This window comes from Saccopteryx leptura, chromosome 10 (genome assembly GCF_036850995.1).
Source record: "Saccopteryx leptura isolate mSacLep1 chromosome 10, mSacLep1_pri_phased_curated, whole genome shotgun sequence".
Lineage (NCBI taxonomy): Eukaryota > Metazoa > Chordata > Mammalia > Chiroptera > Emballonuridae > Saccopteryx > Saccopteryx leptura.
Window position 1 is genome coordinate 12,138,571 of NC_089512.1, and position 24,577 is coordinate 12,163,147.

Genomic DNA, 24,577 nt, shown 5'->3' on the forward strand with positions numbered 1-24,577 from the left:
AAGTTAGGCTGAGGTTGATACAAGCTGATTGTGCAAATGATATCTCATTGATAGTACTGTATACGTGTTGTTCGGATATGTCTCAGTATACACATGCATGTGTAAGCATGTGCCAGTTTCTGTTCCCACCAGCAGGGTATAGTAGTACCCATTAACCCTTATCGTTTCCAACATTTGTATATCACATTTTTGTCCATCGCATAGGCATTAAGTGGTTTCTCACAATAGTTTTAATATGCGTTTTCCTGATTACTAATGAGGATGACCATCTTTTCCTATTTATCTTATTTATTGGGGTTTCCTCTTTAGAAAATCAATTTTTTTCATTGCTTTATAGGATTTCTGAAATTCAACACCCAGGCTATTGTTGTAAAATGTTTCAAATATTAGAAAAAGAAAACTATAATGATCACCTTTATTTCTATTACCTAGATTCAAGTTTTGGGGGCTTTGATTTGCTCTTTTGCCTTACTTATTGAGATTCTTTTCCACATCAGAACTTAGTACAGCTAGTGCTCGACTTACAACCACGATTGGTTCCAACAGACCGGTTGTAACATGATTTGGTCGTAAGTTGAGTAGGCTATATGTACAGTATTGTGAAATGATGTTATAAAAATCTTTGTCATATTTTATCATAATTTTATTTCATTATTGTTATATATCATAATTTTTTTGTTCATTTTATGCCATTTGTATCATCTCTACACCATTTTGTTTCTTATTTTTACATTCATCAGGTTTAGGTAAAACACTGCATTACCAGTACAACTGGTTTAATATTTGCAAAGACAATTTCCTCTTGGTAGACATCTTGGGAGGGGTTTGATGAAAAATATCCAAGACACAAAACACAAATTGCTGTACTGAGTCTGGGATAACAGTTGAAATGGTGCACGCGGAGATGGCAGTGCTGCCGGAAGCTGGTCCACACTGTCGTACGCCCAGGTGGGCAGTGCTTGCGCTGCCAGACGCAGAGCAGTCGTGGCTAGCGATTGTGGTCGTAAAGTCGAATGGTCGTAAGTTGCATAGGTCGTAAGTCGATCAGTATTTGTAATGTGACTTGCTGAACATGGACTGTTAACCCTGGATTTCACCCCTTTTTCACCCTCTAATCTCTGCATTGGGAAGAAAGCAGTGTAGAAATTTTACATCTTCTTCATCTTCTTTTTTTCCAGTGAGAGGAGAGGAGGCAGAAAGACAGACTCCTGCATGCACCCTGCCTGGGACCCACCCAGCAATCCACTAGGGGGCGATACTCTGCCCGTCTGGGGCATTGCTCCGTTGCTCAGCAACTGAGATTTTCTTAGCACCTGAGGTGGAGGCCATGGAGCCATCCTCAGCGCCTGGGGCCAACTCTCTCCAATAGAGCCATGGCTATAGGAGGGGAAGAGAGAAAAAGAGAGTGAGAAACAGAGAAAAGCGAGAGGGGTAGGGGTAGGGAAGCAGATGGGTGCTTCTCCTGTGTGCCCTGACCGGAAATTGAACCTGAGGACATCCACACACTGGGCCCATGCTCTACCACTGAGCCAACTGGCCAGGGCAGACATTTTACTTCTTAATTTACTTCTTACATTTTATTTTGATATATTGAGTTCCCAGAAGGCAGTTTTAGTTTTAAATGATAAATTTTTGTTTCTTATGCATAGAAAACTAGGTTTGTCGTGAGATTAATAAGTATAAAGAGTTTTCTAGTCAAATACATGGGGACACTCTGGGTTAAACAAGATTGAAGGGATTTGCGTATTTTCCACACTTTTCTGAGGTTTGAATTATGTTTCTACTTGAGGGGAAATTGTATGTGACATTTTCAAAGTTCTCTGGCCATGGAACTGGCCTCTCCTGTGGTTTAGTGGGGGATGTACTCTGGGAGAGGAAGCTGTAGTCTAACACTGAGATATTGAGACTTAATGACTTTGTTAAACTAATTTTCAGCTTTTTTTTTTCCCCAGTTTTTTTAAGGTTACCTAAGAAATTATGACATTGTTTTCCAAACACATCAACCTTCTTTGTGAACCTGATTTCTGTAACTTTAACAATGGTGGTAGAAATGTGAGTCAGATGTTTTTGTCTTCATCACAGATGTAAGTACTCATGTGGACAGACAGAATGCCTTTAGAATGAGTGACTCATGGTAGAACACACAAAAAATAGGACAATTTTGGTATAACTGTTTAAAGAAGAGGGTTGTGGTATAGAAGGACAAGTCTCCGTAGTGCAGAGTTGGGGCTGACTTTTTAGAGGCTTTGGGCTGGGAGTCGAAGGCTGCGGACTGCAGTCCCAGCTGTGCAGCTTGTGAGTGGTTTACTATTGGCCGAGCCCTGGTGCCCCTACCTGGTCATGGGTCCTATACAGAAAGGTACCTGTGCTCTGTGATCTTCCATATGATCTCTCTTGGGCCTCCACTGAGTCTGACAGTCTTCCCTTCCATAGCTTTGACCTTTGTATTTGTACACAATAGCAAATAACAGTTCCTTCCTTGGGATTCTTATTGTAGCGATGTCAGGAGTATTTGGCATTGAACTTGCATGACCTATGCTCCATATCTGTACAGAGTAGGGAGGCTGAGGAAGTTGGCTTTACTTCAAGGTATTAATTTTATCAGGGTAGGTAGCAGCCTACTGTACAATGCCCATAGAAACTGGAAATTGCTCCTGGAGAATTTGCACATGTTTAGAGGAGAAAGTTAATTTATACATTTGTATCTAATCAACCAGATTTTTATAGCCTGCCCGCATAATAGTCTGTATTTAATTAGGGGTGCTGAACTGACACCTGCAGTATGTTGTAGTTAAAAATGTGAGGTTCAAAAATAAATTGTTGGCTTTATTCTTTTCTGAACAATTGCTACTAGATGATTTCGATGTAACAGAATTCTTTAAAGAGGAAATTTAATTTTCATTTTTCAATTACAATGCTCTTCCTTTTTGTTTTTGGTAGAAAACTGGTGGTAAATAGCTTATGTATTTAATTGGAAAAGACTGGGATTGAATTAAAAAGAAGTAATAGAGATGTTAGCCATTCTATTATCTTTGGGATGTTGAGACGCTCATTACGTAAAACGAGGAGAGAAATGAGTTCAAGTTCTTGGGTTGTTGTTTTTTTTTTAAGTTCTTGGGTTTTGATAAGAGTTATAATGCACAGTCGTAGTTTCTGTTTTTATTATCGTCCCAGTCTAAGTTTAGTGTTTGTGATAAGAGGTGTGTGTGCCTCTGCGGCTGGCTGGCTCTGTGTGGGTTCTCAGTTCCCCTCACTTTATGGCGTGGAAGCGGGCAACATGGACGTCGGGTAGGAATGATGCAGGGTTTATGAAAAATTATATATTATTCTCCCTATAAACAATTACTATGTATAATATTCTGATTGCTATTATTAGTGGGCTGCAAAAGGGCTAACCAAGTGTGGAGTTGTCTAATGTGTCTTGACGTGAACCTTTGAGAAGGACAGGAGGCAGCCAGCCATCCTGAGTGAGCCCTGAGCAGGTAGACCAGAGAGCTGGTGTGTAAGCTGCACGAAGCATGGTGTTTTCACTGCAAGGTGGGGTTTTGTCCCATCTTTCCTCCTGTGCCAGGCAGCTTCACGGGTGTGTGTGTGTGAGTGTGTGTGTGTGTGTGTGCGTGTGCGTGTTCCAGGATGTGGCTTTGCTGGTGTGCTGGTGTGGACGTGTAGGAACTGATGAGATAGCAGCTGTAGTATCTTTCAAGGATTAATATCCATTGGATCTCTGTGTTAAATTTGCATATTCCTTTGACTGTTTTATCTCATTGCATGCTTTGTGCTCTTAAAATCTGTAGCTCTTCTATTTCTTTCTCATTTGATACCTGTCCTTAGGGTCTTTCTATTCATCTTTTTATTTTTATTGTTAGCTTAACAGTATTATGGTTAGAAAGAATGGAGTATGTACGATTTTAATTCCTTGGAATTTGTTGAGACTTATCTTATGACTCAGTGTGTGTATATTTAGATGGAAAAAAGGTGAGTCCTGCTATTGTTGGTTGATGTGTTTCTTTTTGCCCATGAGGTCGGGCTTGCTAATCTGATAGATGGAAATAGATATAAATCTTATGTGTCTATGTTAATTGGTTTCTGTCTGTTTTATTAGCTACTGAGATGTATGTTTAAATTGCCCTTTTTTTGGGATAGGATTGCAATTTTGTCAAATTTTGCTTTGTGTATTTTGAGTGTTAGTTATTGGACATTTAGAAATTTTAGATTGCTTTTCTCTTGGTTTATTGTAAAAATTACCATGAATGCATTTTGCCCAAAGTCTGTTCTGTCTGATGTTAATATAGTTATACCAGCTATCTTTGGGTCAGATCTGACTGGTATATCTTTTTTCATTCTCTTATTTTCAGCCTTTTTAACTGAATAACTATATTTTTGATGTTTCTTTATATAGTTGTATTTTTAAAAAAAAAAAACTTGTTTTCTGGTCATTTTCTCTTAACTATAGTATTGAGTTTGTTCAAATTTATTATAATTGTTGCTTTGGTTGGATTTATAGTTACCATTTTATTTTTTGCCTCTTGTACCATCTTTTTTGTGTTTATTTTTTTTATGTCTTTTTGTTTAAAAACTTTTTTTTTTGTATTTTTCTGAAGCTGGAAACGGGGAGAGACACTCCTGCATGCGCCCGACCGGGATCCACCCGGCATGCCCACCGGGGGCGACGCTCTGCCCACCAGGGGGCGACGCTCTGCCCCTCCGGTGCGTCGCTCTGTTGTGACCAGAGCCACTCCAGCGCCTTGGGCAGAGGCCAAAGAACCATCCCCAGCGCCCGGGCCATCTTTGCTCCAATGGAGCCTCGCTGCGGGAGGGGAAGAGAGAGACAGAGAGGAAGGAGAGGGGGAGGGGTGGAGAAGCAGATGGGCGCCTCTCCTGTGTGCCCTGGCCGGGAATCGAACCCGAGACTTCTGCATGCCAGGCTGACGCTCTACCACTGAGCCAACCGGCCAGGGCAAAAACTTTTTCTTATAATTACTATTATTCTTTAGTGGTTATGCTGTTGCTGTTTTTTTTGTTTGTTTGTTTTTTTTTGTTTTTTTTTGCATTTTTCTGAAGCTGGAAACGGGGAGGCAGTCAGACAGACTCCCGCATGCGCCCAACCGGGATCCACCCGGCACGCCCACCACGGGGCGATGCTCTGCCCATCTGGGGCATCGCTGTGTTGCAACCAGAGCCAGTCTAGCGCCTGAGGCAGAGGCCACAAAGCCATCCCCAGCGCCCGGGCCATCTTTGCTCCAATGGAGCCTTGGCTGCGGGAGGGGAAGAGAGAGACAGAGAGGAAGGAGAGGGGGAGGGGTGGAGAAGCAGATGGGCGCCTCTCCTGTGTGCCCTGGCCGGGAATCAAACCGGGGACCTCCGCAAGCCAGGCCGATGCTCTACCACTGAGCCAACCGGCCAGGGTTGTTGTTTTTGAAATACATTTTTGTCCGTGAATACAATTGTAGGTGGATGCTATCCTTAGCGAGGGAAGATACTGTTTCACCATCTTCTGGCTGCAGTTGTTGTGATTAAGAAGTCAACTGTCAGAGCAGCAGTGGCTCCTTTAGCTTCTCCTGGGCTTCCCCTCCTGTGGCTTCCTTTTCCCAGCAGGCACCTTCCGTCCTCCACTCTGATCAGGGGAGAGTCAGGACAACGGTGGAGTTGTTTCTTACTCCCATCTATCATACGAGGCTGACTCCTACTTGTGTGGGCCTCTGCCTTGCCTCGCACGCCTCTTGTTCACCATGTTGGACAATGTTCTGGGGACAAAAAATTGCTGAAGTGCCCTGGGTACCTCCCAGGGTTCTTGACTACACAGTCACTGGCCTAAGAATTTGGTGCTACTTTAAGAATTTGATGCTTTTAAGAAGGTTTGTTTATTTTCTTATTTTTTATCTAGCATATTTAATTGTTTTTAGAGGGATAGAGTTGTCCAGATAATCTAGCTCACTATATTGTAAGTAAGGCATGAAAACTCTAGTATCTTGATTGCATGAGTTACTAAAAGAATAAACTATGTAAAAATAAACTCCACGTACCTTTAGAAGAAAGATTATAGTTTTTTAAAACTAAATCTACAAATGTGAAAATAATTAATCCCAATATTTTAGATACTAATTTTGTTTATTTTTTTAGAAGTAGGCATATAGATTATAATTAATTGGCAGCAGAACTTTTTTGTTGTTAAGACTGCCTTCAATACATTAGATCTTCTTAACACCACTGAAACATAGTACAGCTACTCATTAAAAGCATAATTATCATAGGCGTATTTCATAGGATCGTTTTCTAATCATCATAGCTTTTATCCTCATTATGATGAAATAGGTCTTTGATTTAAATGACAGATATTAGTTCAGTTCAGTTATCTCTTCCGAAGAGTTAATTAAGCAGAAAATAGGCCCAATCTTAGTACTGGTGAGGTGTCCACAGGGGACCCAGAGGGACTGGGATGGCTCATTTCAGGCAGTGGAATTGGCCGGACAGTCTCCCTGAGGTTATAGAACACAGGGATGACACATGGCCCCTTTCCAACCTAGGGGCTAAAATAGTTGTGGTTTTCTAATGCCAGGAATGAGTGCTCTAGGAATAGACTGACAGTTGGGATGCAGAGCACATGTAAGATATTTGAGAGGTCCTGCATAATAGCATCCCCCCACCCCTTACTCCCGGCCACTCAGGGGGACGGTTCAGAACCTAAAGAGGAGTGAGACGGAGAGAGAGGCCTGTGGGACGAAAACGGCGTATGTGAATGTAACGAGAGCTGGGACAGAGGACATAGCTAATATCTGTGGGCACATAGGCTTCCTGATGTTGAACTCCCACATTAGGAAATCATAGCACCCCTTTCTAGCTCCCTCCAAGCAGAGTCCCTCTCCAGGGTGGTGGGGGTGGAGTATAAGAAGACCGCTCTGTGTGGTGGGCCTTTGTTCAGGGAAACGGGGGAGGAGTTGAGCTGAGCTCTGAGCATGCCCAGTTTATTCTTTCCCCTTGGGTAGAGTTGAGTCAAGGAACAGAGAGGCGTTAGAAGTGTTACATCAAGGTGTCCTAGCCCCATGGAAGGCAACATCGGGAACGGGGAGGGAGTGTTTCTCCAGCCCTCATTCCCAGAAATGACGTGTGTCAGAGTTTGAGGAATCTCAGGTGGCTTTGTAATCTCTTCTCTAGCAGCCTTACAGTTCATGCTGTCTGATACTAGTAATAGGAAGAAAAGCCAACACATTGAGAGTCCACTGCTTCTTATGACTTCGACTGAGTCTTCCTGGGTGTAGTCTCATTTAATTTTCAAACTGGGCCGTGCCCTATGACCTCAGTTTATAGTTGGTGGAGCTGAGGCTCAGAGAGGAAAACGGGTGAGGAGTGTAGCGGGTAGAGTGTCAAGTGACGGCCTGAACCTACATAGAGTTCAGTGCCTTCTCTCTTCTTAAAAAATATTCTTTTATGAAAAATATATAAATTTGGCTTGAAAAGTCATACACACATAGAGTAATAATCCAAACAATGCACAGTGTCTAAAGTAGAACTAGTGGACCCCCTGCCCACATCCCCCACTGATTGTAATCACAACAAAATACTGCGTATCTTTCTGTGCTCCTCCTTTGCTAGTATATTTGTGTATATTTTTTGTTAGCAAACATAGGATTATATCATACATATAATAACTTAACATATTTTTAAATATTTTAAGTTGATATATAACAATATAATCAGATATGCAATGTGTATGTATTGCCAATATTTTCTCCCCGTCTGAGACCCTGTGATACTTAATGGTGTCATTATGAGCAGAACTTTATAATTTTGATGAAGTTTAACTTAACCATTTTTTTCTTTATTCTCAGTGACTTTTTTTCTTTTTTCCTCTAAGAAAGCGTTGCCTATGTTCTTTGTGATCTCTGCCAGGAGGGTTTTGGTTCTAGCTTTTCCGTTAAAGTTTGTGCTTTGTCTCAAATGGATTTGTGAATATAGAGTTTACCCAGATGTGTTTTGTGGTCCAGAATATGGTCTAACATGTGATCTTGAAAAGACTGTTTTCTACTTTTGTTGCTGAGAGTTCAGTGTCAAAGTGGGGTTGGTCCTGTTCTCCTAACTGACTTTCTGACTACTTTTGTCAGTTACTTATATGTAAGGGGTTTTCTTGCCAACAGCCTACATTTGGGTCTTGCTTTAAAATAATCTAACTTGAGAATCTCTGCCTTTTAGTTAGTGTATATAGACCTTTATATTTAGTATGATTGCTATAATGCTTGGCTTTAAAGCTGTAGTTTTGCATTTGTTTTCTGTTTTGTCTGTTTTTTAATGCCTTTTTTTGATTGAAATTTTAATGATTCCATTTTATCTCCTCTATTAGATTATAATTTTTATAGTATCTATCTCTAATTTATCATAGTTGACCTCAAATTATGATATACAGATCCAGATATAATATACAAGAACCTTTGTAACAACCTTACACCAGAATGTACTGTGTATAATGATTTGCTAATTCATATATACTGTATAGAATTAAATATAAATTCTACACCATGATACATATAGTATTGTCTTTCTAGCCTCTCTATTATTGTACATTTTAATTTTTAAAATTTATTTATTTACTTTAGAGAGAGAGGAAAGAGGGGGAGAAACACTGACGTGTTGTTCCACTCATTTATGCATTCGTTGGTTGATTCTCAGTGAATTGAGACTACGCTTCGACTAACTGAGCTACCCGGCCAGGGCCGAGTGTATTTTTCTTATAGGCAGTTGTATTGTTTATTGCTAGCCTTTTGATTTGGGTTATTTTATATGTTCTACTTCTCTCTTTATCATGCTATGCTTTCTTCTTCTTTCTTGAATATACGAACTATATCTATAATCTCCATTTTAACATATTTCACTTCTAATTTCCTCCTGTGTCATTTCTATTGATTGAACTTCCTTATTCTCATGAGTCATATTTTCCTGCTCCTTTGCATGTGTGGTAATATTTAATTGGATTTCAGACATTGCGATTTTTATATTTTTGGGTGCTGGAAGTTTTTCTGAATTCTTTTAAGTACTTTTGTCCTTTTCCTTAGACTCCTTTTTTTTTTTTGTATTTTTCTGAAGCTGGAAACGGGGAGAGACAGTCAGACAGACTCCTGCATGCGCCCGACCGGGATCCACCCGGCATGCCCACCAGGGGCCACGCTCTGCCCACCAGGGGGCGATGCTCTGCCCCTCCGGGGCGTCGCTCTGCCGCGACCAGAGCCACTCTAGCGCCTGGGGCAGAGGCCTAGGAGCCATCCCCAGCGCCCCGGCCATCCTCGCTCCAATGGAGCCTTGGCTGTGGGAGGGGAAGAGAGAGACAGAGAGGAAGGAGGGGGGGGTGGAGAAGCAAATGGACGCTTCTCCTTTGTGCCCTGGCTGGGAATCGAACCCGGGTCCCCCGCATGCCAGGCCGACGCACTACCGCTGAGCCAACCGGCCAGGGCCTCCTTGGACTCCTTTGAATTACTTGTGGACAGTTTGATCCTTTTCACGGCTGGCTTTTAAGCGCAGTTAGGACAATCAGAGCAGCCCTAGGGTTGGTGTGGCCCCACCACCGGGGCTGTGCCTTCCTTAGGTGTTTCCCTGGTGGCCCATATTTAGATGGTCTTTGGCCAATTGGTCCACTGATCCTCCCCAGCCCTGAGTCATTGCTTAGGATTGCTTTTCCTGCTCCTTATGACTTTAAAATTATTTTCCAATTCTGTTAGTTTTATGTTTATTTTCCATAATATTTCAACCTTTTTATTAAAATATAATTATATTATGCTAGGTTATTGGTAATAGTTTCATAATAGCCTGAAAGAATGATCGCACCTCCTAAACTAGCTAACACATCCATGGGCAGATAATACTCTCCTGGTGTCAGACCTCTGTTTGCAGTAATTATGAATAAATGACATGTCAGTGTTTCTTATACGAAGTAACACCTTGTTGATCACCTCCTCCTCCTGTGCTCTCCGGTTCTCTAGGAAGAGCGTGTTGTGAACCACATGGCGGCCAAGGTTATTGAAAACGTCTGCACTACCTTCTCTGCTCAGGCGCAGGGCTTCATCACGGGAGAAATTGGACCTGTTTTATGGTACCTGTTCAAACATTCCACAGTGGACTCCCTCAGGATAACAGCAGTATCGGTAAGGGGAGCACCTCCCGGGCCTGTGTTTGTGTCTAATAGTGAAACCCCAAGCTTTAAAAACTATGCCAGAAAGAGAGTACATTTGACTGCTCAGGTAGGAAACAGAAATCTCAGAGTAATAGTTGCTGAGAACAACTTGATCTTCTCCTAAAGTAGAATTTTCAGAACAGAGGCTGGAAAACCTTGGCACTGACAGGAAATTCCGTCTGGTCCTTGTGGGACCGTGGCATCATGGTGTCAGAGACTATTTGGAGGTAATGCTGGGAAGCTGACAGTGGATAGGGTACAGGGTTTGTCTTGGTGTATTTCCAGTGCCCCTGACTTTTCCTGTTAGCTCCCTCTTTCAGATTTCATCCGAAATGGGTTTATCCTGTGGGTCAAATGAGTTCCTTCTCGTGCATCTGTCTTTTCAGGTTTTGTATTTTGATTCGTTGTCTACTACTTTGTTCACAGGGACATCACTTGGTATAAAGGATAATATGTATGAAGACGTGTTCACATGGTTGTATCAGTTTAATAGTCTTTTGAAGAAATGCAGCCCTCTCTCCTAGGCTTTGTTTGCATACCCTCCTTGGTCACTAACCTCACCCTCACTCTCCGCACTATGTGGCGGCCTCACCGTTTCCTTCTGCTCCTTCGGCACCTCGCACTGTGGCGCTTTCATACTCCCCTCCTTCCTGGAATCCCCAGTCTGCACTTTCCCCCCGGGCCCTCGGCACCTCTCCCCCTGTGTCCTCGGTGCCTCTCCCCCTGCGTCCTCGGTGCGTCTCCCCCTGCGTCCTCGGTGCCTCTCCCCCTGCGTCCTCGGTGCGTCTCCCCCTGCGTCCTCCGTGCGTCTCCCCCCGCGTCCTCGGTGCCTCTCCCCCTGCGTCCTCGGTGCCTCTCCCCCCGCGTCCTCGGTGCGTCTCCCCCCGCGTCCTCGGTGCCTCTCCCCCCGTGTCCTCGGTGCCTCTCCCCCTGCGTCCTCCGTGCCTCTCCCCCTGCATCCTGGGTGTGTCTCCCCCTGCGTCTTCGATGCCTCCCCCCCTGCGTCCTTGGTGCATCCTCGGTGCCTCTCCCCCTGTGTCCTCCGTGCGTCTTCCCCTGTGTCCTCGGTGCCTCTCCCCCTGCGTCCTCCGTGCGTCTCCCCCTGCGTCCTCGGTGCCTCTCCCCCTGCGTCCTCGGTGCGTCTCCCCCTGCGTCCTCCGTGCGTCTCCCCCTGTATCCTCGGTGCCTCTCCCCCTGCATCCTGGGTGCGTCTCCCCCTGCGTCCTCGGTGCCTCTCCCCCTGCGTCCTCGGTGGGTCTCCCCCTGCGTCCTCCGTGCGTCTCCCCCCGCGTCCTCGGTGCGTCTCCCCCTGCGTCCTCGGTGCCTCTCCCCCTGTGTCCTCGGTGCCTCTCCCCCTGCGTCCTCCGTGCCTCTCCCCCTGCGTCCTGGGTGTGTTTCCCCCTGCGTCTTCGATGCCTCTCCCCCTGCATCCTTGGTGCATCCTCGGTGCCTCTCCCCCTGTGTCCTCCGTGCCCCTCCCCCTACGTCCTCCGTGCGTCTCCCCCTGCGTCCTCCGTGCGTCTCCCCCTGCGTCCTCGGTGCCTCTCCCCCTGCGTCCTCGGTGCGTCTCCCCCTGCATCCTCCGTGCGTCTCCCCCTGCGTCCTCGGTGCCTCTCCCCCTGCATCCTGGGTGCGTCTCCCCCTGCGTCCTCGGTGCCTCTCCCCCCGCGTCCTCGGTGGGTCTCCCCCCGCGTCCTCGGTGCCTCTCCCCCTGTGTCCTCGGTGCCTCTCCCCCTGCGTCCTCGGTGCCTCTCCCCCTGCGTCCTCCGTGCCTCTCCCCCTGCATCCTGGGTGCGTCTCCCCCTGCGTCCTCGGTGCCTCTCCCCCTGCATCCTCGGTGCCTCTCCCCCTGCGTCCTCCGTGCGTCTCCCCCTGTGTCCTCGGTGCCTCTCCCCCTGCGTCCTCGGTGCGTCTCCCCCTGTGTCCTCGGTGCCTCTCCCCCTGCGTCCTCGGTGCGTCTCCCCCTGCGTCCTCGGTGCGTCTCCCCCTGCGTCCTCGGTGCCTCTCCCCCTGCGTCCTCGGTGCGTCTCCCCCTGCGTCCTCGGTGCCTCTCCCCCTGCGTCCTCGGTGCCTCTCCCCCTGCGTCCTTGGTGCATCCTCGGTGCCTCTCCCCCCGTGTCCTCGGTGCCTCTCCCCCTGCGTCCTCCGTGCGTCTCCCCCTGTGTCCTCGGTGCCTCTCCCCCTGCGTCCTCGGTGCGTCTCCCCCTGTGTCCTCCGTGCCTCTCCCCCTGCGTCCTCGGTGCGTCTCCCCCTGCGTCCTCGGTGCGTCTCCCCCTGCGTCCTCGGTGCCTCTCCCCCTGCGTCCTCGGTGCGTCTCCCCCTGCGTCCTCGGTGCCTCTCCCCCTGCGTCCTCGGTGCCTCTCCCCCTGCGTCCTCGGTGGGTCTCCCCCCGCGTCCTCGGTGCCTCTCCCCCTGTGTCCTCGGTGCCTCTCCCCCTGTGTCCTCGGTGCCTCTCCCCCCGCGTCCTCCGTGCGTCTCCCCCTGCGTCCTCGGTGCCTCTCCCCCTGCGTCCTCGGTGCGTCTCCCCCTGCGTCCTCGGTGCGTCTCCCCCTGCGTCCTCGGTGCCTCTCCCCCTGCGTCCTCTGTGCATCTCCCCCTGCGTCCTCGGTGCCTCTCCCCCTGCGTCCTCGGTGCCTCTCCCCCTGCGTCCTCGGTGCCTGCATCCTCGGTGCCTCTCTCCCTGCGTCCTCGGTGCGTCTTCCCCTGCGTCCTCGGTGCCTCTCTCCCTGCGTCCTCGGTGCCTCGCCCCCTGCGTCCTGGGTGTGTGTCCCCCATGCGTCCCAGAGAGGAAGGACATCCAATGGGGACGACCCTGACTCACATCTGCCGTATCAGTGAGTACATTTCTATCCGCGTGGACCTAGCCTCTCTCAGTTCTCACTCTCCTCTTAGCAATGATGGACCGTCTCTTCTGTCACAGACAAACCTCTCATGTTTCTCCAGATTCCTTCCTCTTCCTTTTTTGGGTACCTCATTCAAATGGTTATTTTTGCTCTTTCTTAACACTATTCACCTGTTATTATCTTCTAGAGCCTTCTAATCAGCATTCAGGTATTCTTTGTCCCATTACAAAAAAGAAAAAGAACGCACGTACATCAACATATCAGAAGGACTTGAGGCTGCATTCCTCTTTACAGCCATACGTCTTTTTATTTTGCCTCAACCTTTTAATACATAAAGTTCACTGATGTACAAAAATGTGAAAGTGTGACAGTGACTACATATGACATCAGACTTGGTGAATACACACCCACCCGCAGAAAGTCTGGCGTGGAAACATACAGGAACGCAGACCAATGCTTCTGAGAGAGGCCAGCAGGTGTGTGCTGCGCTCCACCAATCACAGACCGGCATCTGCTCCAACCTCGGTAACTCAAACCAGGGCCCCTGCCAGGACTGGCAGGGCAGCGTCCTCTCGGGATGAGCCAGCACAGGTAAACCCAGCACGGAGAGTACTGCATGCTTTAGTTTAGGGTAGTCATTCATGAGGCTGTCACAGTCCCAATAGCAGGAACAAATCCCCTGCTCTGCCCACGATGTCCTTTTTCTCTAGCCAGTGTTGTCCTTGTTGTAGGGGTTTCTGTCATCAACCGCATTATTGTCTCCCCTGGTCAATACATTGACACATTCATTTTCCTTTTCATGACTCTTTAAGACTCAGTGAACTATAGAACCCTCTCTTCCTTGTATGCTAAACACAACAATTTCTCCCGCTCGTATGGGGTCTTCAGCTTGGTTTGTGAGAAAGAGAAGTTCTCCCCTGTGACTGGCGGAGTCCATGCTGCCACTGAGCACCACCACAGTTGGCCTGTCACCCCCAGATATGACCATTCACCCCTTCAGATCATTAGTGCTGAGGAGGTAATTGCTCCAAAATTCAGGACTTGATGATAGAGCTGCTGCTTGTTCGTCCCTCTACATTGTTTAAAAAACCTAGACATAGTGTGGGAGGGCCAGTGAGGGGCCTGGTGAGAGGAGGGTGCGGTGGGACCGGCGGGACAGCTGGTGGGGCTGAGCTCACACTGGACGGGAGCCGGCATGTTTCTAAGGGTTATCGTCAAAAAGAAGGAAGTTAGCGTCGGAAATTATTGCTTCTTTCTAGCCCGTTTCCTTCAACCCAACATGGTGTCTGTCCTAAAAATGTCCCTGAAGCTGATCCTGTTGAGACCTGCGCTGACTTTCATGTTGCTGGGTCCTAGATATCTATGGGTATTTTTCTGTTCTTATCTTAAACTTACCTACGTAATTTTGAAGATCAAGGGTTAACTATCCTGCTCAATGAATATCATGAAGCAAAGGATATATAGCACCTCTCTCTCTCTCTCTCTCACATACACACACACACACACACACACACACACACACACACACACACACACACACAAATCTGCTTCAGGAGCCACGTGATTGCAAAATTACAAAACCTAATTGTGGTGTAACTACGGAGAAACCATCAGAGAGGTTCGTTACAAAGCGTACCAGTGAACTTCCTTGAGGCGTCTCGGAATCATATCTTAAGGCACCGTTTTAATCCTGGGCCTTAAAAAAAAACACGTCTTGCTTTAATTGGGATACTGTTCTTGTATTCATCTTGATACCAGCACGGTTTCTTTTCTTGGCAAAGTTTTTCCCAGTGGTTCCCACCCAAGTCTTGTACTTCCTAGCCCTTCCTTCCTCTGACACAGGAAGCTTCACTCGCTCGTCCTCGGTTCTTGTATTCTGTTCTTAGCATTCATCTTAATAATTAATTTTTCACTGAAATGTTCCCAGTTGTCCCCAAAATGCCCTTTTACTTTTTTGCTCCAGGATTCTATTCAGTGTCATGTGTTACATATTGTTCTTATGTTATTTTAGGGTCTTCCTTTATGTGTCAGTCTTCCTTGCTGTGTACTCATGCCATTTACAGTTTTCAGGACTGCAGGGCCTTTATTTTGTGGGGCGGGGCTCCACCTGGGCCTGCCCAGCACCATGGCGGGCGCCTACCGGTACCCCAGCCTCTCTGATGGTGGCCGTAGGATGACCACAGATTTGTATCATTCTTTCTCTAGGATAGGCTAGCAGATACTTTTTAGGAAGGGCCAGATAGTGAATATCGTGTGCTTTGTAGGGTAAGCTGCACAAGGTCTCTGTGGCATATTGTTTTTGTTAGTTTTGTGTTCTGTCTCTTTGGAAATGTAAAAACTGTTTTATTGTGCTCTCCGTAGCTGTACAGAAACAGGCCTTTGGTGCTGGCTGGTATTCTGCTATAGGAAGCTCTTCCCCTTCTCGCACACGTACGTGTGTGTGTGTGTGTGTGTGTGTGTGTGTCATTTTGGTCTTGGGTGCCTGTTTTCTGCAATGGGTTGTGGCCTGTCACTACGAGTACTATTATAATGTACTGTTTGGATGCTCAGTCACCCTAGGTTTGGCCAGTGTGACCCTTCAAGCTGGCCTCTGTATTCTGTTGATCTTCTGTCATTGAACATTTCATTCGTTTTTGACACCATGTAATGTTCTGGGCTAATTTCATACTTTCTCCCGGCTAGCCCTGGAATCCATTGTGTCTCCAAGGAGCCTTTGGTATTTAGAGAGCAAGATATGGGGCCTCTTTGTGCTTAGTGTTGTGGGGTGGCATTGTATCTAGGCCTTCTTAATAAAGAACTAGAAAAAAATCATGTATTCATAGACTGATGGACGTTTATAATTGTTCACGTATAGATATGTCACTGTACATGTTTGAAACAAGACCCGTGCGTGCACATCGGAACTTCCGGGTTTAGTCCAGTTCCTTGGGGTTCTTGCTAGCCTTTCCTTTCGTGTTGGTAAATCCCTTCTCAGACAGTATTTTCTTCTTTCTCATGGCTGAGTGATACTCTGTCGTATGTACACACCCCATCTTTTTTATCTGCCCACCCGCTGGACACTGAGGTTGTCCCCCTGCCTCGGCTCCTGTGAGTCATGCTGCAGTGACCGTGGGAGTGCAGGCGTCGGCTGAGGCGCTGTTCTCCTTTGTGACTGATTAGGAAGATAAGACGTTCCCAAGAACCCCAGATGACAAGCAGTGCCATGAGGAAAGGGGCACCTTTTGATTTTTGTTAGGGAACAGTATATATTTAGTGCTTTGCAAAAGTTTATTTTTCAGTATATTTGTTTACTCAGGAACTTGGGAAATGGTAGTAAATATGGACATTATTAATAAACTTTTCCTGTAAAGGTTTATTTCCATAAAGTAATTTAAAAAAATGTCTAATACAGTCGTGGCATTGGAATATAATCAAAATTCTTATAAAATAATATGCGTATATTTGAAAAATTTGCACAGCAGAGACACAAAAGGTGGGAGGCTCTTCCTTGTCCTTTTTCTACCTGTCACCTCTCTGTCTCACTCCCCGGGGACAGCCTGTGGAGAGGGGCCTCTCCCTCTCACTCCTGGGGACAGCCTGTGGAGAGGGACCTCTCCCTCTCATTCCCTGGGGACAGCCTGTGGGGAGGGGCCTCTCCGTCTCATTCCCTGGGGACAGCCTGTGGGGAGGGGCCTCTCCCTCTCATTCCCTGGGGACAGCCTGTGGAGAGGGACCTCTCCCTCTCACTTCCCGGGGGACAGCCTGTGGAGAGGGGCCTCTCCCTCTCACTCCCGGGGGACAGCCTGTGGGGAGGGGACTCTCCCTCTCATTCCCTGGGGACAGCCTGTGGGGAGGGGCCTCTCCCTCTCATTCCCTGGGGACAGCCTGTGGGGAGGGGCCTCTCCCTCTCATTCCCTGGGGACAGCCTGTGGAGAGGGACCTCTCCCTCTCATTCCCTGGGGACAGCCTGTGGGGAGGGGCCTCTCCCTCTCATTCCCTGGGGACAGCCTGTGGGGAGGGGCCTCTCTGTCTCACTCCTGGGGACAGCCTGTGGAGAGGGACCTCTCCCTCTCATTCCCTGGGGACAGCCTGTGGGGAGGGGCCTCTCCCTCTCATTCCCTGGGGACAGCCTGTGGGGAGGGGCCTCTCTGTCTCACTCCCCGGGGACAGCCTGTGGAGAGGGACCTGTCTCATTCCCTGGGGACAGCCTGTGGAGAGGGACCTGTCTCATTCCCTGGGGACAGCCTGTGGGGAGGGGCCTCTCTGTCTCACTCCCCGGGGACAGCCTGTGGAGAGGGACCTGTCTCATTCCCTGGGGACAGCCTGTGGAGAGGGACCTCTCCCTCTCATTCCCTGGGGACAGCCTGTGGGGAGGGGACCTCTCCCTCTCATTCCCTGGGGACAGCCTGTGGGGAGGGGCCTCTCCCTCTCATTCCCTGGGGACAGCCTGTGGGGAGGGGCCTCTCCCTCTCACTCCCGGGGGACAGCCTGTGGGGAGGGACCTCTCCCTCTCATTCCCTGGGGACAGCCTGTGGGGAGGGGCCTCTCCCTCTCACTCCCGGGGACAGCCTGTGGGGAGGGACCTCTCCCTCTCATTCCCTGGGGACAGCCTGTGGAGAGGGACCTCTCCCTCTCACTCCCGGGGGACAGCCTGTGGAGAGGGACCTCTCCCTCTCATTCCCTGGGGACAGCCTGTGGGGAGGGGCCTCTCTGTCTCACTCCCCGGGGACAGCCTGTGGAGAGGGACCTGTCTCATTCCCTGGGGACAGCCTGTGGGGAGGGACCTGTCTCATTCCCTGGGGACAGCCTGTGGAGAGGGGCCTCTCTCCGTTTCACTCCCTGGGGACAGCCTGTGGGGAGGGGACTCTCCCTCTCACTCCCGGGGGACAGCCTGTGGAGAGGGGCCTCTCCCTCTCATTCCCTGGGGACAGCCTGTGGGGAGGGGCCTCTCCCTCTCATTCCCTGGGGACAGCCTGTGGGGAGGGGACTCTGTCTCATTCCCTGGGGACAGCCTGTGGAGAGGGGCCTCTCTCCGTTTCACTCCCTGGGGACAGCCTGTGGGGAGGGGACTCTCTCCGTTTCACTCCCTGGGGACAGCCTGTGGAGAGGGGACTCTCCGTCTCACTCCCCGGGGACAGCCTGTGGAGAGGGGCCTCTCCGTCTCACTCCCCGGGGACAGCCTGTGGAGAGGGACCTCTCCCTCTCATTCCCTGGGGACAGCCTGTGGAGAGGGACCTCTCCCTCTCACTCCCCGGGGACAGCCTGTGGGGAGGGGACTCTCCCTCTCATTCCCTGGGGACAGCCTGTGGGGAGGGGCCTCTCTGTCTCACTCCCCGGGGACAGCCTGTGGAGAGGGGCCTCTCCCTCTCATTCCCCGGGGACAGCCTGTGGGGAGGGGCCTCTCCCTCTCACTCCCCGGGGACAGCCTGTGGGGAGGGGACTCTCCCTCTCACTCCCGGGGGACAGCCTGTGGAGAGGGACCTCTCCCTCTCACTCCCGGGGGACAGCCTGTGGGGAGGGACCTCTCCGTCTCACTCCTGGGGACAGCCTGTGGGGAGGGGACTCTCCCTCTCACTCCCCGGGGACAGCCTGTGGGGAGGGGACTCTCCCTCTCACTCCCCAGGGACAGCCTGTGGGGAGGGGACTCTCCCTCTCACTCCCTGGGGACAGCCTGTGGGGAGGGGCCTCTCCCTCTCACTCCCCGGGGACAGCCTGTGGGGAGGGGACTCTCCCTCTCACTCCCCGGGGACAGCCTGTGGGGAGGGGACTCTCCCTCTCACTCCCCAGGGACAGCCTGTGGAGAGGGGCCTGTCTCATTCCCTGGGGACAGCCTGTGGGGAGGGGCCTCTCCTTCTCACTCCCTGGGGACAGCCTGTGGGGAGGGGACTCTCCCTCTCACTCCCCGGGACAGCCTGTGGAGAGGGACCTCTCCCTCTCACTCCCTGGGACAGCCTGTGGGGAGGGGCCTCTAGATTTTCACTGTTCCTCTGGGCATTGCCTCTCCCTTCCTGGTTCTAATAAGGTCACATTAGCATTTTCAGAAAGATGGGAAGTGAGGTTTAGCATAAAAAATACATTTACTTTAAACATTTCATTTTGCTGGAAAATTGACTTTATACCAATCAACACTTGTTTTCCTGATTTTATCATAGCAGTAACTTTCAAGAGGAAATTCATTCTTAGAGAGAAAAAATATATTTTAATTTTTTCCTGAGGTGTTCAAGAAAATGAAAATATTTTTCAAAGTCTATCTTTTCTCTCCCTCCCTCCTGCGGGCCTTCCTTTGACATCATAATAATGCTCTTTCACTATGAAGGTTATATAGCTGTTTCAAATATAAATCAAGAGGGAGGTTATCTGACATTAATTATAATGAATGGTTTTGTGAAACTATTTCTGGCTTAAGTTTAGTTCTGTCTTTGAAGTCTCCAATGGACACACAGAATATGACCATCCCTCTCTTTTTAAATCTTTTAAGGTCACCTGACCTGTGGTGGCGCAGTGGATAAAGCGTCGACCTGGAATGCTGAGGTCGCCGGTTCAAAACCCTGGGCTTGCCTGGTCAAGGCACATATGGGAGTTGATGCTTCCTGCTCCTCCCTCCCCCTTCTCTCTCTCTCTCTCTCTCTCTCTCTCTCACTCTCTCTCTCTCCTCTCTAAAAATCTTTTAAGGTCTTCATTTTGTTTATGGAAGCGATTTTCAACCTTTGTCATCTCATGGCACAGATAAACTCATTACTATAATTCTGCCGTGCAGCACAAAAAGTAATTTTTTGCTTGTGTTGACTGTTGTCATTTTTAAATTGGACAGTTGGAGGGAAAAGAGGTCAGTGCCCTGACTAAACAGTCCAGTACATCGTGTTTTACAAGTTCTTGTGGCTTACCAGCGCGCCCACCGCAGCACACCCGGTTGAAACTCGCTGGCGAACGCCATGAAACTCAAAGGCCCTGGCTTGGGGGGCCCTGGCTTGGGGGGCCCTGGCTTGGGGGACCCTGTCTGCTCCAGCCCACTTGGTGGCTGGCTTCCTCACTCTCAGTGCGTTCTGCTTGCATCAGACTGCTGGCCTCTCCCAGGGCCGCGTTCTGCACCTGCCTGCCTGTCGCCTCTTCCTGTGGCCACGTGAATCCTTGTTCTCTCTGGCTAGAACTTCCCTGACTGTCCCGCCCATCCATTGCCCACTCACCTCTGGAAACCGGCTCAATAGCATCTTCCTTATGTAGCAGTTGCTGGTTGTTGATTTGCTTTTTCTGCATTTCCGAGTGTAATTACTGAGCTCACTTTTATTATGTACGGCACTTGTCAAATTCTATTAGTTTCTTATTTACATGTTTTATCTCTAATATTTGATGAGCAATTTAGGAAAAATTCAGGGGTCTGATGACCTCAGTTTGAACTCCAGCTTTGCTGCTTACTGGCTATATGTTTTTGGACAAATACCTAAATATTTTATGCCTTAGTTTTGCCACCAATAAAATGGTGTTAATAATAATACTTACATATTGTTGGGAGAATTAAATGAGATATTGTTCAGATGTTCTCAGTGTTCTTCATACACTAAACAATAAATGTTAGATAAAACAAACTTTTATGACTGTTTTTATTATTTCACAATTATTAGAGAGAAAAGGGGAGGGAGGGGAGAGTGAGAGAAAGAGAGAGAGAGAGAGAGAGAGAGAGAGACAGCTATTTGTTGTTGTACTTAGTTGTGCATTCAGTGGTTGATTCTTTTATGTGCCCTGACCAGGAATCGAATCCACAAGCTTGGCGTATCGGAATGACGCTCTAACCAACTGAGCTACCCGACCAGGGCCCTTTAATGATTATTTTTCCAGCCCTTAGCTTAGTGTCTGCTCAGAGAGGGCACTTGACAATATTTATCACTTCAAGGGAAGTTTTTCTGTCTAGACTTAGGAATTAATTTATCAATTTACTTAGCTCATCGTAATTTGTATGACTATTATTGTAAGAGTCTCAAATGTTGTAAAACAACTTTGGTTTTCATGTGCAGCTGGATTCTTGTTTTAGTTTTAAATGTGTTGAAATTTTCCAACTTTCTCAAGCCAGAGTAAGTGGCGGAGGAGCGAGGCAGCACCGTCTCTGTCTCTGCCCAGGAGCTGGTGCCGCCCCCCCCCCCGTGTCCCCGCCCCCCGTGTCCCCCCCCCCCCATGCTGCACGGGCGTCGGCTGACCGGTCTGACCCATCTGCTCTCCTGTCCCTGCAGGCCTTGTGCAGGATCACACGCCACTCTCCCGCTGCCTTCCAGAACGTTATTGAGAAGGTGGGCCTGACCTCGGTGATCAACTCCCTGGCCTCGGCCATCTGCAAAGTTCAGCAGTACGTGCTGACCTTGTTCTCGGCCATGCTGTCCTGTGGGATTCACCGGCAGAGACTGATCCAGGAAAAGGTTTGACACAGCTTTCACCCGTTACTCTGCTTCAAAAATTTTCTTTCCTTCCGCGGTTTAGTGGACATGTAATATCATCTCTGTAGAATTTATTTTTCATCCCAAGGGACCTTTTTGAACTTTGCCAAACCTGTGTGCCGTGGGCCATCCATCTGAAGATGTTATGAGAGTCCCTTAGTGATTAAAATGGAAGTCCAGTAAATGGCTCTGCCTGCCCATCCCGGGTCAGTAATAAAAGTTAGGAGATGAGCCCGTCCTCTGTGCTCGTGCTTCCCATGCCGCCTCCTCCTCAGCCCCCACCTCTTTGCCTGCCCTGGTGGGGGGGGGGGCTTAATATTCTGACTCATTTGTATTCCTTTCCTTGTCTGATGCTCAGTCAGTGCAAATCACCTCTAGAGCCCTTTCCTCCTTTTTTTTTTTTTTTTTTTTTTAACGTACGGTAAGTCCTCTTCTAATCCTTTGCTGTCCCGTTATTTTATGTACAGTAGTTTATAAGTCTTGAAGTCACAACAGAAAACTGCAGAGCTCGGCCCTGGCCAGTTGGCTCAGCGGTAGAGCGTCGACCCGGCGTGTGGAAGTCCCGGGTTCGATTCCCAGCCAGGGCACACAGGAGAAGCGCCTATCTGCTTCTCCACCCTTCCTTCTCTCCTTCCTCTCTGTCTCTCTCTTCCCCTCCCGCAGCCAAGGCTCCATTGGAGCAAAGTTGGCCCGGGCGTTGAGGATGGCTCCATGGCCTCTGCCTCAGGTGCTAGAATGGCTCCAGTAGAAATGGAGCAATGCCCCAGATGGGCAGAGCATCACCCCCTGGTGGGCATGCTGGGTGGATCCCAGTTGGGCACATGCAGGAGTCTGTATGTCTGCCTCCCCTCTCCTCACTTCGGAAAAATACAAAAAAAAAAAAGGAAAAAAAGAAAACTCTAGAGCTCTACAGAAGTCTATAGGGCAGGCTTCTCAAAGTGTCTTCTTCAGTCCAGAGTGTCGGCATCTTTGGGGAGTGTGGTGGAATGCAGACTCGAATCAGAGCTGACATTGTAATGAGGTCTCTGGGTGACTTGTTTTAACTATGTGCTCTGGGAAGCCCTGTCCTAGAGAATTAGTGTCCAGGGAGGTGTTCACAGGTGAGAAATGGACCGCAGTGCATTAAAGAGATCATTTCAATTGTACAGACTTTCCCATTTTTTCATATGCTCATGTGTATTGTCAGTCTTCATGGGGGGGACGCAGTGTGTACTGTTTTTTTAAACTTATTGGGCCAATTATTCTTTTCTGGCGGGCAGATCCCGGTCAGGGTGGGGTTTTGTAGAACACGCTTAGTGAGAACGGACCCACGTCAGTGTTTGCCGTGGTGCCTCTGCGTTAAATACAACACTGACTTTCAGTCTTTATCCTAAAAGTGAAAATTTCAGTAATTACTATTAATAACGGTCAGGTTTGCATAGTAAACTTGGTCTATGAAAGTCAAAACTGAGAGCAAGCCACTTATCTGCAATTAGTCTGGTTTAGACTACTGAGAAATTTGGACCACAGAGAAAGTATTTTATCCAACAGTCTGTGTATCTAATTTTTGCTACTAAATTTTCCAAGCCATTAATGTTGTCCTTGTATTAGAGAAAGTAGCACTTGAGTAGTTTTACTGTGTAAATGATGACAGTAGAGGCTATGAATTTTAGCAGTTTTTTTAAAATTTATTTTTATTTATTTATTTTTTGGTATTTTTCTGAAGCTGGAAACGGGGAGAGGCAGTCAGACAGACTCCCGCATGCGCCCGACGGGGATCCACCCGGCACGCCCACCAGGGCGATGCTCTGCCCACCAGGGGGCGATGCTCTGCCCCTCCGGGGTGTTGCTCTGCCGAGACCAGAGCCACTCCAGCGCCTGGGGCAGAGGCCAAGGAGCCATCCCAAGCGCCCAGGCCATCTTTGCTCCAATGGAGCCTCGGCTGCGGGAGGGGAAGAGAGAGACAGAGAGGAAGGAGGGGGTGGGGGGTGGAGAAGCAAATGGGCGCCTCTCCTATGTGCCCTGGCCGGGAATCGAACCCGGGTCCCCCACACGCCAGGCCGACGCTCTACCGCTGAGCCAATCGGCCAGGGCCCTTTTTTCTTTTTTTACCTGAGCCCAGGCATGGATTGATTTCGTTTCAAATACGATATTTCACAAAGCTAGTAAAACCAGAGCTTGGTAGTTGGGCTTCTCTGAGGTGTGTGAAGTTGGGGAGATCTGGGGGGAGAGGGAAGGCTGGGGGGGCCGTGCGTGGGCAGCAGGGATGCAGGGCCGTGGCGGGAGGCTGGGGAGGGGAAGAGGACCTGGATCCTGTAGGGTCGTGATGTCGGCCTTCCTTAGGGTTTTGACTCAGTGTTCATTGTTTTATTTTTCTTTAAAGAGAAGTGCATGCATTGGTATATCCTGGTGGGTTACAGGGGCAGGTATACTAGCCTTATTATTGCTAAATTGAGGTGGTCTCAGGTGTTTGGTTGTGGACAGGCTGGAATGAGTGGAAGGGGAGGGGACCCAGGAGCAAGGGCCAGGTGTGCTGCCCCCTGGTGGACAGGGAGAAAGACCTGCAAAGCTGTTTCTTTTGGGGGAACTGATGTCTGCATATCATTCAGTCCCCCAAGGAGGCCCACGCCATTCAAGTAAAAGAAATGACTATGTACTGCAGAAAACTTAGAAGAACCTGAAAAAGGGAACAAAATCAACTGTAATCTCATTACCCAGAGACAGTTGCTGTTAAGACATTGGTGTATTTTTATTTTTCAGTCCTTGTTTCTGTGTATCTGTTTTATGCTCACATTTATAAAATTAAGATCAAAATGTGTATGTTGTTCAGTATTCCCCAACAACATTTATAAATTATTATATCATTTTCACTATTTTTGGTGCTGTGATCATTTCACCCTCCCTCCCACCATTGAGTTGTTCGCCTCCATCTCTTGGTCTGTGCTCACCCTGACGCGGGCCGTCTCCTGTGGCACACACTCAGGGTTCAGCTCTGATAGGGCGGGTGTGAGGGCTGAGCCACATCTGTGCACACACTCAGGGTTCAGCTCTGATAGGGCGGGTGTGAGGGCTGAGCCACATCTGTGCACACACTCAGGGTTCAGCTCTGATAGGGCGGGTGTGAGGGCTGAGCCACATCTGTGCACACACTCAGGGTTCAGCTCTGATAGGGCAGGTGTGAGGGCTGAGCCACATCT

At 48.7% G+C, this 24,577-nt stretch overlaps 1 protein-coding gene across 2 annotated transcripts in view; it reads left to right on the forward strand.

Moving 5' to 3' along the window:
• ULK4 (unc-51 like kinase 4) overlaps positions 1-24,577 on the forward strand; it is a 418,647-nt gene that overhangs the window by 77,222 nt on the left and 316,848 nt on the right. For both annotated transcript variants that reach the window (XM_066351269.1, XM_066351270.1), the window contains exons 20-21: positions 9,966-10,127; positions 21,201-21,383. In XM_066351269.1, the coding sequence (XP_066207366.1) occupies positions 9,966-10,127; positions 21,201-21,383 (345 nt within the window). The remainder of the gene's footprint in view (positions 1-9,965; positions 10,128-21,200; positions 21,384-24,577) is intronic.